Source organism: Micromys minutus (assembly GCF_963924665.1).
Source record: "Micromys minutus genome assembly, chromosome: 7".
In the NCBI taxonomy this organism is placed as follows: domain Eukaryota; kingdom Metazoa; phylum Chordata; class Mammalia; order Rodentia; family Muridae; genus Micromys; species Micromys minutus.
Window position 1 is genome coordinate 1,108,738 of NC_137976.1, and position 16,582 is coordinate 1,125,319.

A 16,582-nucleotide genomic window follows, 5' to 3' on the forward strand; every position below is an offset into this window, starting at 1 on the left:
AAAAATAGGGGTAGAAAAAAAGATGGAGAATGAAACCAAAAGACTAGAATGGGCTTTCTCCAGAGCTACGAGCTCATGAAGCCTTTGTGCGTTCTCCCCTCTGTGGGGGCAGGTTAGATGGTTCTGGACGCACTGTGCTTAGATTCATAAAACATCCTCGAGGATCACGGTCTGACTAATCCATAGAGGAGGGCACTCTTAGAATGCCCCCATAATTTTTCATGGGAGACAGCCTTGGAGGTGGGAAGACAGGGAAAGGTCCCAGGGCTCCCCCTAAAGGACCAACTGGGAATTAACCTGATCTCTTACAGGAAAACTCAGCCTAAGCAGTGCACCTGCTTAGACTTTCTCTATCCTCTGCTTTTGTCTTCCAGGGTGGGCCACATGCACTCTGATCCTCTGACCCCCGACCCCTTGTTGATTCTGTATCTGTATCACCTGTTTTCACCAGTTTCACTGAGTTTTATCTCCCACCTCAGGATCAGGGAATAGCTGCAGCCCTCCTGCAGCAGCCTGACTACCTCTGCCCTGCCTCTAGACCTGGGGCTTTAGTTACCCCTCCCCCACCCGTTCATCATGGCAGAGGTGATGCTTCAACCACAGGCTTCCCCATGCCTTTGCAGCCCTGGCCTTCTGGGACAGCAAGCACACAACGAGATATTTTTTAATCACCCCATCCTTTTGGACTGTCCCGTCTTTCATTCCTGGAAGCACCAGTCACTGCCTTCTCCACTAAAGAAGATAAAACTTTATCTGCTGTTGGAAGGGACATGGATGCAAAGCTTCCCAATCCTGGGCCCTTCTTGAACTGCATTCACGGTTACCTGTCGTCGCTTAACTCCATCTCTTCCTTTTACATCGTCTAAATAGCTCTGAGCGTCTGAAGCAAAATGTGTGTAGAGAATATTTGCTCTGTTGGTCTTTCTGTGGAGTCTCTGTCTTCTTCGAGTCCCTCAGTTCTTTCCCCAACTCTCCCATAAGACTTCCTGAGCTCCATCTGATACCTGGCTGAGAGTCTCGGCATCTCTTTCCACGGGCTGCTGGGTGGAGCCTCCCACAGGACAGTTATGCTAGCAGAGTATCACTGATAGTGTCAGGGATTTTTATTTTTGCCCACGGGATGGGTCTCAATTTTGGCCAGACGTTGGTTGGTCATTCCCTTTATCTCTATCTCAACTTTTTCCTGCACATCTTGCAGAAAGAACACATTTTGGGTCAAAGGTTTTGTGGGTGGGTTGCTGTCCTCATCCCTCCACTGGGAGTACTGCATGGTCATTGAGGGTAGCCACTTCAGGCTCCATATTCCTGAACTGCCCCAGGTCTCAGCTGGAGTCACCCACAGACTTTCTGGGACCTCCCTTCATCCCAGGTCCCCTGACTACTGCTGATGTCTGCGCTCTCCCCTGCACTCCCTTCACCTATTACCTCAACCCTGCCCCATCCCGTCTCCCACCCAGTGCCCTCCCTCTTTCCACTTTTGATATCTATTTGAAAGATTCAAGCATCTTCCCTGGAGCCTTGTTATTGGGCATCCTAGAGCTCTAGGTGACCCCAAGACCTGCATTTCTCTACCCTCCAATATGTTTGTAATATATTTGCATAGATACTTGTGTGGATGGCTTCACAGATGCACACTATGATTTTTTTAAGTACACTGTCCTCTGTGATCAGGAAATAAACATAACCCAAAGGCTTCACATGATATTGCATTAAAATAGCTAATAATGAGAGAGATGTAAGTAAAAAACAATCTTTAAAAAAATAAAACAAAACAAAACAAAAAAAACCCTCAATATCAGTAGCTTTCTCTGAAGCTCCCTGCTGAAATCACAGCCAAGTCAGTGACAGACCCACTTAAGAGAAAACAAATAATCCCGAAGAATCTGGACCTGTGTGAGGAAGATTATATTTCCTCTTTTATGGAAGCTTCTGCAAAGAAAGAAATCCTGTCTCTAGATTCTATGTCTGAGTCATAAGGAAAGCGATTTAAATCAGTTTGTACTGAGTCCTCTGTGCATATTCAAACAGACACAGAGCCCAGAAATGCACAGCCCCGTTTCTCATATCCCGATGAAGCAAACCCTTGGCAAGGCACATGTTCCTGTTGTTTGATGCTTACTGGTGAACTCCTTTATATTTTAAAAGCAAAGCTACAACCCATAAAGCTGATCTCACAATCTATCCACAGGTTACCCCATAGCATAGAGTGTTGGGAACACAATCTCTGTCCTCATCTGAGACTTTCTCAAAGAATTCATTCCCACATGTCATCTCAACCACAAGGGCACCATGTGGGCAGATGTCACAGTTAGATCTCAGTGTATCTCCATCACAGAAGCCCAGGGTCTTTTGAAACTTGGCTCAGCCACTTACTGAGATCTGGAAGGGCCCATGTCATGTCACCTCCCTCCCTGTTTATTCTTCTTGAACATGTTGCTTTTCATTGTTATAATTATCTAGATCTAAGTACTTTAGAACTATTGATTCTTAAAGATTATGATGAGTGTATGATTATAGCAGCAGATGGTTTCCTTCCCTTGTCTACATCACGCTTCTCTACCCCACCAAATTCCCATCAAGGCACACATCATAATAAACCACCTCTCTCTCTCTCTCTCTCTCTCTCTCTCTCTCTCTATATATATATATATATATATATATATATATATATATATATATATATATATATATATATATATCGCTCTGTGTATGTATGTGTGTGTATGAATGTATGTATGGTGTGTGTGTGTGTGTTTAATGTATGCATGTGGAGACCAGAATTTAATGTTGAGTGAATTCCCCAAAAGCTTTCCCCAGGAGCTTTCCACTTTATGTTTTTGAGACAAGATCTCTCAATAAATCAGGATTGTGTCATATTCACTGGTTTGACTGGCCAATGAACTCTAGGAATCCTCCTGTCTCTGTTTCCCAGCACTAGGGTTACGAATGAATGTCACTAAGCTGGGCTTGTAGGTGGCTGCTGTTGCAGGAAATATTAAAAATAGAATTGGCTTATCTCTGTATTGACTTCGTGGGCACCGCTTCTAGTATGGAGCAAGGTGCATGGACTATCACTTGGTCCGCAAGCTGTATTCTCCGCATAGCTCCCTTCTCTGCCCTACTGCCTCCTTCCCAGGTGGAATTACCACCCCAGAATATTTCTTTACCCCACTGCCCAACATAAACATGACTCTATAGCCCAATAGCTTTTCATACAGGTTTATATATTCAATTCTCAATCCACAAACCCTCTATACAATAAGATTATATCCAATAGACAAAGATACAGACTGCCCTTCCATATGAGATAAAAGACCTAGGCAGCCCTTCTTAGGGAAGTCGAATTAACATCAAAATACAAAGGGCTGCAGGACAATCTATAGGGTACTTTGATCTAAATCTGTTCTTACTCATGCATAGCAAGTACTTTACCTACTGAGCCATCTCCTGGGTAAGTTTTATTTTATTCTCTCTTTATATGTGAAAAAAAAAACATATAATACCATCTTTCTGTTATTTAATACATTTGTACTAATTAAATTAATTAATTAATGTTTGCATCAATCCTTTGAGAATATCACACAATATATCTTGATCATATCTACTCCTGAATCATCTCTTGATTTCTCCCAGATCCACCCAGTGTCTGGGCACTTTTAACACATGATCTCCAGCCTCACCCATTTTCTGAAAGTCGGTGATTCCTCTCTTCATGGGAGAGCACTTATTACAACTGGAAGAGACTGTCCACAGGAAACATGTCCTTCCAGCATAGCCTCAGGAAACATGGCCTATCTTTAAACACCAATCAACTTGACCCAAGTTCCTCTCTGTCCTTCCTTGTCATCTTCCCAACTGGGCAGAGGTAACTCTTAAACAGGACTGTAGAGACAGTCCTGTTCCCCACTGAAGCTCCTGCAGGAATGCCTCACCAGACCCAGTAGATAACTTTCCACTATCCCCTCTCTTATCCCAGTAGCCAGAGTTCTGAAGACTCTTTTCAAAATACATCTTAATCTAGGCCCTTTAAACTTCCATAATTTTCTCCAACCAGGACGTTTACATTCTTTTCTTCTTCATTCTTAGTATTGCTTTCATCGTCTATGTCTCACCTGACTGTCTAATCCTCAGACACCAGACAGGACCCCCTTCCTCCTGGGGAAGCACTCTCCTCTGTCTAGGTTCATTTCTTTGTCCTTTGGTGCAATCCCCTGTTCCTTTTCTCTCCTCTGCCTAATTGCTATTCTCGCCTCTAACTGGAACATTTTTTCCTAGACAGGAGTGGCCCCATCATGAGGGACAAGTGTCCCTTCATTGTGTAAACAAGTGAGTACTGTTCAAGTTATTTGAGCTTTGGTTGTTGTTAATCCTTAAATAATCCCTTTAAAATCTAATGCTATTTTATTTTCCAAAGGATTTATTCTGGAAAAAAAAATCACAAGAAATCTAACTAGAGTAAAGATTAATGGCAGCCTCTAAGATCTGCACAGGCAAAGCTCTGATCATTAACAAACTAAACAGGGTAATTAGGTGCACAGTTGAATGCAGTGTGCGGGCTTAAATTAGCAGAGTGTAATTGAGCCTCATTTAACTGTGGGAGAAGTACACTGAGCAAATCTTAGTTACAGGAGGAAAATGTCTCTGTGAGCTTGCTCCCAGAGTGTTTAACATACATAAACCAGACGACTCTGGACTTAGAAGCCAGCATAGGGTTTAAGCTGGTTCCACATACTCCCCTCTTGCCAACCACAGAGGGCAGGCCGTTACTTCCTATCCAGTGGTTTCTTCAGTGCAGCTTGGCTGTGCTGTGCATTGGCTCTCTCAGTGTCCCCCTTGATATCACAGATTAGAACAAGCTGGTGAGGGGAGGTTACTGCCTGAACCAGAATGCTTTATTTCCTATTTTGGGGTTCAGGGACCTCAAATTTGTTCTTCTTGAATACCCAGTCATTTAATGCAAGGTGAATGGAAAAGGACAGAAACCGGAGATAAAGGAAAGGCTGCTGTCTTCACATCTAACTGAAGAACCGTACTGCTGAGTGCAGTTAGGTGCAAAGTCAGGAGGGAAGGAAGCATCCAAAGAGGACAAGGAGTTGGGAACGTGGCTGGTTAGGTGTTTGGAGAGCACGGATGACAAAGGCAAAGAAATGTTGTGTCTCTCTCTGCTGCATCTATGACCACCAGTGGACTAGCCTGGAAAACAAGAGACATCAGGCCACCGTCAACACATCTGTGTGCTACCTTCCTGATCCTCTGTGTCTCCGTGCTTCCATCTGCATGTGCCGTGAGCCACACCCACTATTCCTGTTGGAGCAGGGTAATTGTGTGTGTGTGTGTGTGTGTGTGTGTGTGTGTGTGTGTGTGTGACAGCAAGAAGTGGGGGCATAAGAAAGAGAATGTAATATTCTCTCTCCCAGCTCACTTCAGTACCTTCCCTGTTCATTTGCATATGTAAATTTATATTTGTATGTGCACATCTATAGTACATTGATGTATGTATCATGTACTATAACATACAATATAGTAATAACATACATGATGATGTATTGTTATTACTATAGATTGTGTTGGAGATCTTTACAGAATTATGGTGACTCTACCTCACTATCCTTTTAATTACTTTGGGCGCACTAATTAACTCAGTGCCTCTAAGTTTTATTTTACTGTTTCTGACGTATCAGAGGACACTATAGTTCTGTGTATTTTGAGCCATATTATTTGGCTATATCTGTGAATTTACTTAGGACAGTGTATTTGGAGTGAACCCACTGGGTTAAAGTATAGACAATACTTACAACTCAAAATAATAATACAAGTTGTTCTCCAGAAATACTTCACCAATTTGTACTCCATAAGACACATTTATTTCCCTATACCCCCACCAAGATTATATATTCTTAAATATCTTTTGAATTTTCTAGTCTCCTGGGTAGAAACAGCATGCTCTAATTGGCACCGACACAGTTGACTTCTAACTGGGCTTTGTCCAGAAATGGAGGAAGATGAATTACTTTCTTTTTGATTTTCAGAAAATTGACATTTTCGCAATATCAAATCATCTGTTCTTGGAACGTGTGGCATCTTTCCATTTAGCCTTGTCTTTGATTTTGTCCTGGGGGAATAGATTCGAGTATCTTTTAAGCTTACTTGGTACATTGATAGCTGTTGCAGCAGGATATTTAATGTCATGATTAGCCTTCAAATAGGATCTTCCATAGTTAGATTGTGACACAGCCCAGCTTTTCTCTCACTTCATACAACAGTGCTCCCAAGAAGACAGCATCACCATGGTGTGAGTAGATCAGCTCCGGAGCAGCCTGCTTCAGTCAGCCACATTCTCGGGATTCCCATTGGTTCTCAGGTATTTCTGTGGCTGAACTTTTCTATCCTATCACGCAGCATCAGGCTCTGTGTGGTTCATCCTGAGGTAATCCACCACAATGACCTCCTTTCCAAATAGGGTCATATGCAGAGAACTTAAGGGTATATGTTAGATGGAGGATGTTTTAGCTGTACCTTCCCGTCAGCTATCTTAACCCTCCCCTCCTTCAGTTCTCTCAGATGAAGCTGCCAGCGCAGTGCTTCAAGAGGCCATTGTCCCCAGACTGTTCTCTGGGGTCCCATCTGCAGCTCCTGCTGGTGTCTCTAACTCCAAGAACTGAGGGCACAGTAGAGCCCTGCCAGGAGCTCTAATTCCTCTCTGACCTACATCTGAGCTAAGAGAAATTGAGAGCTTGAAAGTTGCCCTATTCCCCCTTCTAATTTAGTTAATGCTATTTGAACGTTCCAGTTTCTAAAATGTTATATATTCACTTCCAGGATCATCTCACATAGCACTCTAGACTTAGAACTAAGATTCCTACTCCAGTCTCCTGACTTACCCACACTGCTGTGCAAGCCATCTTGAGGAACCATTGTGTGGGGGTGCGTGCAGCTGTCAGTGTGAGGTGGTAGGCACAGCCTAGACAGGTTCTTTATGTGGCGTTACCAGGCAACATCTGATTAGCAGAGCCATCTGCTCTTTTAATTATTATTGGCTCTGTTCAGACAGAAGTAGCAAGGGATAAAGAAAGAAAACTGAAGAAATAGTTTGGAGTAAAAAAAAATCAAGCATGCTTTTAAAATCTTTTTGAAAATTCTGCAGTCTCTATTGAAGACCAAACCCAGCTGCACCGCAAAAACTTAGAGTGTCTAATGAAAGAAGAATTAACATCAAAATCCTAAAATGTGCTTTCAGGTAATAGAGTGAGATTATTCCAGGAGAGGGGCAAAGCACTTTTTATGGTTTGTACATGAGGAAATAATCATGTTGGAACCTAAAATGTTATATCTTAGCTTTCTCTCTTTTTTACCATACTAAATAGAAAACATTTTGCATGTATATTTGTATGTGTATGTGGCATATGTGTGCCTGTTTGCACATAGTGGGCACACATGTACACTGGTGCATGTGTGTGTACATATGTGTGTAGCCTCCAGGTTGATGCTGTCTTCCTTGATCACTGTACACTCTAGTGTTTTATTTTGGTTTTGAGACAGAATCTCTTGCTGAATCTGATGCTTATTCATTCCAGCTACTCAAGCTAGCCAACCTGCCTGAGATTCCCCATCTTTGCCTTTGGAGTGCTAGAATAACAGGCAGCTACCACATCTGCTTGGTATGGGGTCTGGGGACCCAGACTCTAGTCCTCATGCTTTTCTGGCAAGCTCCTCATGGCTGAGCCGACCCACATTTAGGAAAGCATCCTGAACATGGATCTGATGACCGAGCTCCTCACATGCGTGTCGATTTAACAAATGCTTCTGGAGGATATAATCATGAGCCATTGTGACTAACAGGGGTGAGAAGTTGAGCAGCATGCAGTGTTGTCTTGCTATACGATGTGGACGAGAGGAACATTGAACCAGTGTTGCATGTATGAACAAGCTCGGCCTGGGTAAAACAAGGCCAAGGAAATAGAGAATGTGGACAGCTCTACTAAAAACTTAAATCTAGGAGCTGAGAATAGAAATGTACTAAAAGAGAAATTGAGGAAGAGAATGAGATTCAAAGATTCTGAGAGTGTTCAAACCTGATAGGAGAGAGAGGGATAGAGGCAAGTCTACAGAGATGTGATCACTGTATGATTCTTAATAGGCAGCACATATGACCTGTTGTGGTGGGAGGCTGTCCTGACACCTGGTGGCTATTCAGTGTGGGAGCACTGTCATGACACCTAGAGATGACCTGGTATGGTAGGACTCCATCTTGGCACCTGGGGATGACCTGGTGTGGTAGGACTCCATCTTGGCACCTGGGGATGACCTGGTATGGTAGGACTTCATCTTGGCACCTGGAGATGACCTGATGTGGTGGGACTCCATAACAATGTCTGGTGCTGTGTCCTTATGATTGCATCAAGATTGAATGTTGAGTGGAAAATGGACTGGAGATACAGGTCTGACACTGAGTTCCCTTAGACATGCATCATGCAGTGGAGAGCAGGCATGGAGATGGGTCAACGGCTAGTCTGCATTTAGGAAGAGATAGCCTTGCTATTGGCTATACTATGAAGGCTGCATAATGTCTAACTTTCAGGACTCCTAAAAGTATATTACACGTTCAGATATTAAGCATCATGCCAGGCCGTTAAAGCAACATGACAATGACATCAAAGGAAGTTCCTGAGTTCCCACCATGATCCCACTGTACAATTGCAAAGACTTCTGAAGACAGATGCTGAGATAAAATTCCACTGAATAAATGGCTTAAACAATAGTGACATAATACTTACATTTCATGGTTTTGGTTGGCAGACATCCAAGGTGTCTAATAAATCATTTCTTGTTTAACATCCCTTTCTGGCTTACGGTAACTGCTTCCTTGACTTGTCTTCTCACCGAAAAGAGAGAATGAACTTGCTTTACCTTCTCTTTATATGAGGAACTAACCCCATTATATGGCCCTACCAACATGATCTCATATACTAATCAATTCCTCAAAGTCCCATCTCTGAGTACTCTCACACAGTATTATTGGAGCTTTGTTGTATGCCTTTTGGATAGATGGATAATCATTCAGTGTCTAATTGAAGTCTGTGTGACTTTCCTGCTCCACATTATGTCATAAGATGTATAAAGATGTTCTTAGATATACTATTCTTTCCATACCTCAGTTAACACAGCCATGTCTGTAACACTGGCTCAAAGGTTTGACATACATTTAACATAATGACACTGAGTGACAGAAATATATACATATACATATGCAAGTACATGTATACATACATGTATGTACACACACACACATATATACACATACATGTACATTTGTGATGCTGCAGATCAAACCCAGGACCTCATGTATACTAGGCCAGCACTTTGGTGAGCAACATGGTCAAATGTCAGAACTGTGGCATAAGCCTCTCCCATGTTACTTTTGTGCTTAGACTTTCCTAAGAGATTGCCTCTTGTAATTAAAAACATAACTTAAAAATGAGCTCCTGGGAGCTACTATGTGAAGCTCCTGCAGAGTGAGATGCCTTCTGTAGTCACTCACTGCCTCTGACTCTTACACTCTTTCAGGTTCTTCTACAATGATCCCTGAATCTTTAGGGTTGGGCTGGCACTACACATTTATTCCCTTTAGGACTAAACATACTATAGTCTTTTTTCCCCCTGTATCTTGGGCAGTTGTGGTCTCCGTGTTAATCACCATCTACTGAAAACAGTATTCTCAGGTGATTGATGAGAGATGTAGGAGTCTAAAGGAACCATGATGAGTCATTAGGAGTCAGTTTAATATCCTGTCCGTTCAGCAGTGCAGCAGTAGCAAATTCATCCTGGGCCCTGGTTACCTGCTCACTTATCAAAGAAGCATTGATAATCAGCTCAATGCACAGCATCTTTTTGAAGCTCGGCTGTTAAACCTGAGGGTTTCTACTACCCAGGCCACATCAAAACAGAGCCTTTAAGCATCTCCCGTTTTAATCCCTGCCTTTGATGCAACTGGACTGAACCATGGCTGAGCTTCAGGGGGCATTGTGCTGTGGACTTTCCACCCTTCAGTACCACACAGGGAGGCATGTGGCTGTAGCGCTCCCATCCTGAGATGACCTACCATGACACAACTGTGTAAATGTCCATTTTCTGGGATAGTCCCATGTCTCTAGATAAAAATCCCCCCACCAACCCATTTGGTGCATGCAGGCAGGCCAGCTGGACTCGAACTTTGTCACAGATTTATTTTAGTGGACCTACAATAGTGCTCACATTACCTGACTGCAGGGTGGCTCAACTCTCCACCCCTTCATCCCTTCTGCATCCTGACTCTCCACTTGTTTCTTTACTCTGGACATTAAACATATCACACCCACAAGTATGGAAACGGAAATAGTAGTAACCCAGGCAACAGTCTGGTGACACAGAAATAGGAAGCAGAGAAGTGATGGAGTTCAGGTGGAGGAGCTTAAGCACCTAAGAGTCAGGGGCTGCTTAGTATCTGTTGAGAAGCTTAGACATCCCATGATACCAGAGTTATGCACCCCAGTGATCACTGATGTTCACAGTGACAGACTCAATCTCAAAGGTCACTTACTGCAATTACCCAGGTGACTCTGATTTTCTGAGTGTCTAACATGCTAAAAAGACTATAAACTAAAATAGCTGAGAAAAAAGTATTTCCATTTAAAACTCTATACTCTCTCCCTTTAGCCTACACACAAAATAATGTCACCTGTAAAATTTGCCTTTGGGCAGTTGTTACTGGGAAGTTCTTGACAGTCAGGTTATGTGTGTGTGGTGGTAGGGTGTCATATTTTATTGTCTTAATAATAAACATTTGAGAATTGGTCTATGTTAAGAGGGTCTATAACCCATGTAAGACTGTGAACAAACTGTCTGTTCTACATGACTCAAGAACCTCTCACGTAAAGCATGAGGCATGGAGTGCCACAGAAAGCCAGGTGACAATGAAGGGATCTTGACACAGTGGGGGACCCATCATATGACTTTGCTCAGCTTTTATTACCCCAAAAGGGTTCCATACACCTTGGCATTGAGATGACCCAGGGCCCATGGCTTCCATAACCTACGATGAAAGAAAGCCTCTATTATTCTTCCTTGAGACGTTTCTTTAACACGTTGACCAGTTTCGAGATGGGAATCAGAGACAAAGAAGAGGTCATCAAAGGCAAGCTAGGTCAGCTCCTTCTCCATCCTTTGAACTTCTCAGGAAGTTTCACAGGAGTAGAAGATTCTTCTCCTTCCAAAATGATGTCTTATGAATCTTCTTCATGTGCCAAGTTAGAAGATTAGAGGGAGCATGCCCAGGACTATTGCAGTATTTTTGTGGATCCTGCTTGAGGTTTAATTGAGACGTGGAGACTTCTATGTAGTATAAAGCTGTTAGCCTTTTACTGGGGCAGCCTCTCAGATATCTAAACTTTAAAAAAATTTTTTAAATTTTTATTGGTTATTTGTGTGCATTTAAAATGTTATCCCCCTTCCCAGTTCCTCTGTACAAACACCCTATCCCACACCTTGCTTCTATGAGGGTGCTCCCCCCACCCACCCACTCCTGTCTCACCACCTAGCATTTCCCTATGCTGGGACATCACGTCTTCCCAGGATGAAGGGCCACCCCTCTCACTGATGCCATATAAGGCTATCCTCTGCTATATATGCAGCTGGAGCCATGGGTCCTGCCATGTGTACTCTTTGGTTGGTGGTTTAGTCCCTGGGAGCTATGGAAGGTCTGATTGGTTGATATTTTTGTTCTTCCTATGGGGTTGCAAACTCCTTCAGCTCCTTCATTCCTTTCCCCTAACTCTTCCTTTGGGGTCTCCCTGCTCAGTCTGATAGTTGTCTGCAAGCATCTTCATCTGTATCCATAAGACTCTGGCAGAGCCTCTCAGGAGATAGCTATATCAGACTCCTGTCAGCAAGCACTTCTTGGCATCAGCAATAGTGACTGGGTTTGGTGGCTGCATATGGGATGAATCCCCAGGTGGGGCAGTCTCTGGATGGCCTTTCCTTCAGCTGTCTAAACTTATCCTGACTTATCCACCATCTGTCTCCCTGTGGTAGCTCTTACAGCTTGCTTCCAGCACTGACCATTTCTCCTCAGCCTCCTCCTGCAACACAGTCTCCCTGTTCCCTGCTTCTCTCCCTTCCTGGAAGTCCTGCTTCTGTAGTTCCTGCCCTGGCCCAGCTGTTTATTATCCTGAAAAGCCACATTCCAGTTAGAACAACAGTAGTATCTTAGGGTTGCCTTTAGGCATTGGGAACTGCTAGACCTTTACCATGATAGCAGCCTGCTTTTAATTATCATAATCTTCCTGCTTTTGGGCAGGAACGACAGCATTTACATGTAGAAAACTGGTGATGGACCCTAGAAATGGCAATACCAAAACCCCACCAGCACTTAGTTTTCCACAGGCAAAGCAATCAGCAATGGAAAATACAGAGGCACGCCTCCATACAACGTAAGGCAAAATGACCCCAACACAGGACCAGTGCAAGGCTGGCACCCCCATTATGGGTTCGTCCCTGCCCTGCTAAAGAGCCATCACAGGTGGCCAACTATACACATTCCAAGATGATGGCTTGTCAGTTCTCAAGGAAATGTCCCAGGCTCAAAGATGACAGCATCTGTATATGTTTCCTTCTTGTCCTTTCTATCTGCCACTTCAGGAAGAAGTTATTGTAGCATCATATAACCATGTGAAATACAGTAAAAAAGAAAACATATTTTTGTTCCACATAGTATATATTGATAAGAAATACTTTTGAAACAATGGCACATGACAGGTGGTAAAAGATTTCTCATTGCTTCCTTTGGAAGAACAGATTTTTTAAAAAAAAGTAATATCTAGACTATATGAAACTTGGAGACGTTTTATAGCCTTTTATCATTAAGCACATTTTAAGACAAATGGCATGATAGATGTTGTTTTAATAATGTTAAACTCAGTGCTAAGGCTTGTATTTATTGGTCTCTTCTTAGTCTGTTATTTTGAATTGCTTTTATCTTACATAAGAATTTATGATTTGTATGTTACCAATGCAAATGTACTATGAATAACATATGGCCCTTGCAAGACAGGGATTTGGGGGAAATAATGCCTGTAGCCCTAAGTCAGTGACCCTGGACCTGGAGATCGTCAGTCTATAAAAGACTCATCTTATGAGCACAAGCAGCTTAATTTGATTTCCCCCAAATTCAGATCAAAGAAACCAGTAATGGGTGGCACGTGCCTACAATCACAACACTGAAGTTGTAGACTTGCAGCCACACCTAACTAAAACAATGAGCTCCAAATTAATAAGAGACAATGTCTCAAAAAATAAGTAAATAAACAACCCTTATTTTAGCTCACTTTCTCTGCAACTTGGTTTTGGAAAGCATTTGTTTCAGCTGACAACTTTTAGTCTACTGAGGAAAATCGGGGTGGAAACTCAAGGCAGGAACATGGAACAGAAACATGAAGGAATGCTACCCACTGGCTCACTTCACCTGCCTTTCTGAAACAGTTGAGGTCCACTTGCCAAGGGATGGTATCACCCACAGTGGGATCTCAAAGCAGTTGGCTCTAGTATCAGAAAACAAATACTCCAGTAATAGGACAGACGAGCTTGCTAGAAGGAGTGAGCTGCAGAGAAACAGCCAAGTTTACTTTTCATCCAGGTAGAAGGTGCTGCCTAAATTTAGAGTAGGCCTTCCCACTTCAGATAATAGGAAAAGGTAAATCCCCAACTTGCTTGCATTGATTGATTTCAAATCCAGTTGAGTTGACAACTAAGATTAGCCTAAAGAATGACAATACTATCTGGCCTCCAGATACATGTGAACTCACCTCATGTGAATATGTACAGACACAGAGATGCAGGTATGCATGCCACACACATAAATGTACATAGATAATGTATACCTGGATAGACATGACCATGCATACATATACACACGTGCATACATAAGACCTCTGATAATTCTACAATGGTAAACCACCGAAGCTTCCAACTGAACTCAGAAAAATAGAAATAGAAGATGATATATTTGCATTCTAGCCTTTTCCAGATACAAATCACATTTTATCTCAGGAAGAATCAGGCCTCATGTAGAAATATTCCACAAACAATTCCAACAGTAACAAAAGTAGCCAAGCCACCCTCCACACAGAAGTCAAGGATTCATGACAAGGGCAGATTCTACCTACACCTTTGCATGTCTTGTTATTAAATTGTAATTGAACTGTGTGATGTGCTTAGAAATTTACAATTTTGTGCTATAAATTTGGAAGTTCATATTTTCAAAAGGAAGATAATTTCATCCTCCTGAATCTCTGCTGTTTGATATTACAGTCTGTCTGTGCAGCCAGGATCACACAGGTGAGAGACCACAGCTAGGATGTAGAGCTGGGGCGCCAAGAATGAATCTCTCTCACTGAGACGAGAACAGTAACTGTCTGGTGTTTAGATTTATTATTTCAAACTAACAAAAAAAGACCCAGATACCCACAAACATGGAGTACACAGAGCTGAACCTTAACCTCAAAGTAATGACGAACGTTAGCTATATCTGTAAGGGACTAAGACTTCCCTGGAAAGTGTGTGGTATTTGTTTCTGCTTTGTTGCCTGCTGTTTAACATTTTTATGTTTTGTTGACATATTTCAAATTGATGCAAAAAGTGCATGCTCCTTCATGAGGAATTTGCAACAGAAAATATATTTTACCTTAACTTATTAGCATTCTAAAAGAAGGTGCATAGTCCCAGAAAAGTCAGCTAAATTGGGTATATAACAATTTCATCTCATTTTTAAGAGAAATAAATATCTGACATGAGTGTGAACTTATAAGATGATGTTTGTTATGTAATTTCATAAAAGATCTGATGTGTAGCCATCAAGGGGGTCCTCATCCACAAATTGAGAATCACTGCCCTAGGAAGTGGTTAACTTACAGAGGCTCCCCTCTTAGAGGAAGCTGATTTTTCCCCTCTCACAGCAGTTATTAATCATGAAACCTAGTACCCACTCCCCCTCTGTATACTGGATGTCATCACAACTGCCCTACAACTGCCCTGCTCCATCCAGGGATGTCTTTTCCTTGTGGATATCCATTGCCTCCGGCTCTTACAGAATTTTCTATCTGCATGCTCTTCTGGGAGAGATCCCTGAGCCCTGAGACTGGGGTGAGGAACATGTGCTTCCTTCTCTGCACCTTGACTGGGTGGGAGCCTCCATGTTGACTGCATAAGAAGCTTTTTTTTTTCTGGTGATAGTTGAGAAGGCAGCTAATCTACAGGTTCAACATTAAATTGGGGGTCGATTTCTAGCCTGTTCTCATGGAGCCATTGCTTCTCTCCATTCCAGGATCTAGATTTCTCATCACATCCACGGGAGCCTTGTATATTAAAGACGTACAGAACGAAGATGGGCTGTACAACTACCGCTGTGTCACGCGGCACAGATACACGGGGGAGACGAGACAAAGCAACAGCGCGAGGCTGTTCGTGTCAGGTGAGAGCATGGGTCCCGGGACCACAGTCCTCCTGTGGCCTCCCCTCTGTTAGTTCTTGAGGTCCTATCCCAAACTGAAGAATCTGGGGGCCGAGCAGAAACCTTCAGCTTCTGCCTCTGCCTCTTTATAGATCGTAAGTGTCTTGTAGGCCAGCGCCTGTGTAATGATATAAACACAAATTCCAAGTCATTTAACAGTTTTGAGAGATGATACGTTCTTCTGTGTGAAAGGACAGCTGGTTTTGAAAGGCACACTTGTGGCCTTGTCCCACATATCTGTATGTTTTTCCATTGAGGAGGCACAGTCAACCCACCCTGCTTCCAGTGCTACTATCTTAAGGGCCCTGCTAGAACAAGGCTGTCAGATCAGCCTAGGCACCTGTTGGTTCCAGAGTGCACTTACAACAAACAAAAACATGTACTGCATTCTCTCTCCCAGTGATCATGGTCAGCTAATTTTCTGCTCTTAATCTGCCTGGGACTTCTGAGCTTCCTGAGTCCTATAAGTTTCATGAGCTTCCTGAGTCCTGTAAGTTTCATGAGCTTCCCCAATCTTAGAAGCCTCCTTCCTCCCTCTTGAAGGAAATGTTTCAATTCTAAGTTAACAGCTATACAACAGAAGAGCTCCCTCTTCTTCCCTGTTCACTTTTCTGTCTCCAGGCCTAAGCTTTGTGATTGCTTGTCCTAGACATAGGTGACAAAATGTTTTGATATTATTTTCTTGTTAGTTGTAAGAATTAAGTTTAGAAGTGGGTGTAAAAAAATGAAAATTGACATCAACCTGAACAGCAAGAGCAAACTGAAGGGAGGTTCCTCAAGGCATGGACACAGCATGGCCAGGGTGGGAGAGAATAGGTAGTTCAAGATTTGAGTGGGATTTGTAGATAGGAGTGAAGAAGGTCGAAAGGTTTCCTTAAGGGAAGAATAAAAAAAGTAAGCTGTTTCTTAAGATGAGCTATTTTTGAGACGGTAGGAGGAAGGATGGGTCTATTGTCTATTTTGGGGTTTGAGGTCAGCTGCTTTTATTTCCCCACCTCTGGGAACTGTACAAATATATGACTCCCTGTAACTCTGAGCCCAGGT

At 42.7% G+C, this 16,582-nt stretch overlaps 1 protein-coding gene across 2 annotated transcripts in view; it reads left to right on the forward strand.

Moving 5' to 3' along the window:
• DSCAM (DS cell adhesion molecule) overlaps positions 1-16,582 on the forward strand; it is a gene marked incomplete at both ends in the record, with an annotated part of 537,449 nt that overhangs the window by 284,396 nt on the left and 236,471 nt on the right. For both annotated transcript variants that reach the window (XM_080919460.1, XM_080919459.1), the window contains one exon: positions 15,353-15,499. In XM_080919460.1, the coding sequence (XP_080775586.1) occupies positions 15,353-15,499 (147 nt within the window). The remainder of the gene's footprint in view (positions 1-15,352; positions 15,500-16,582) is intronic.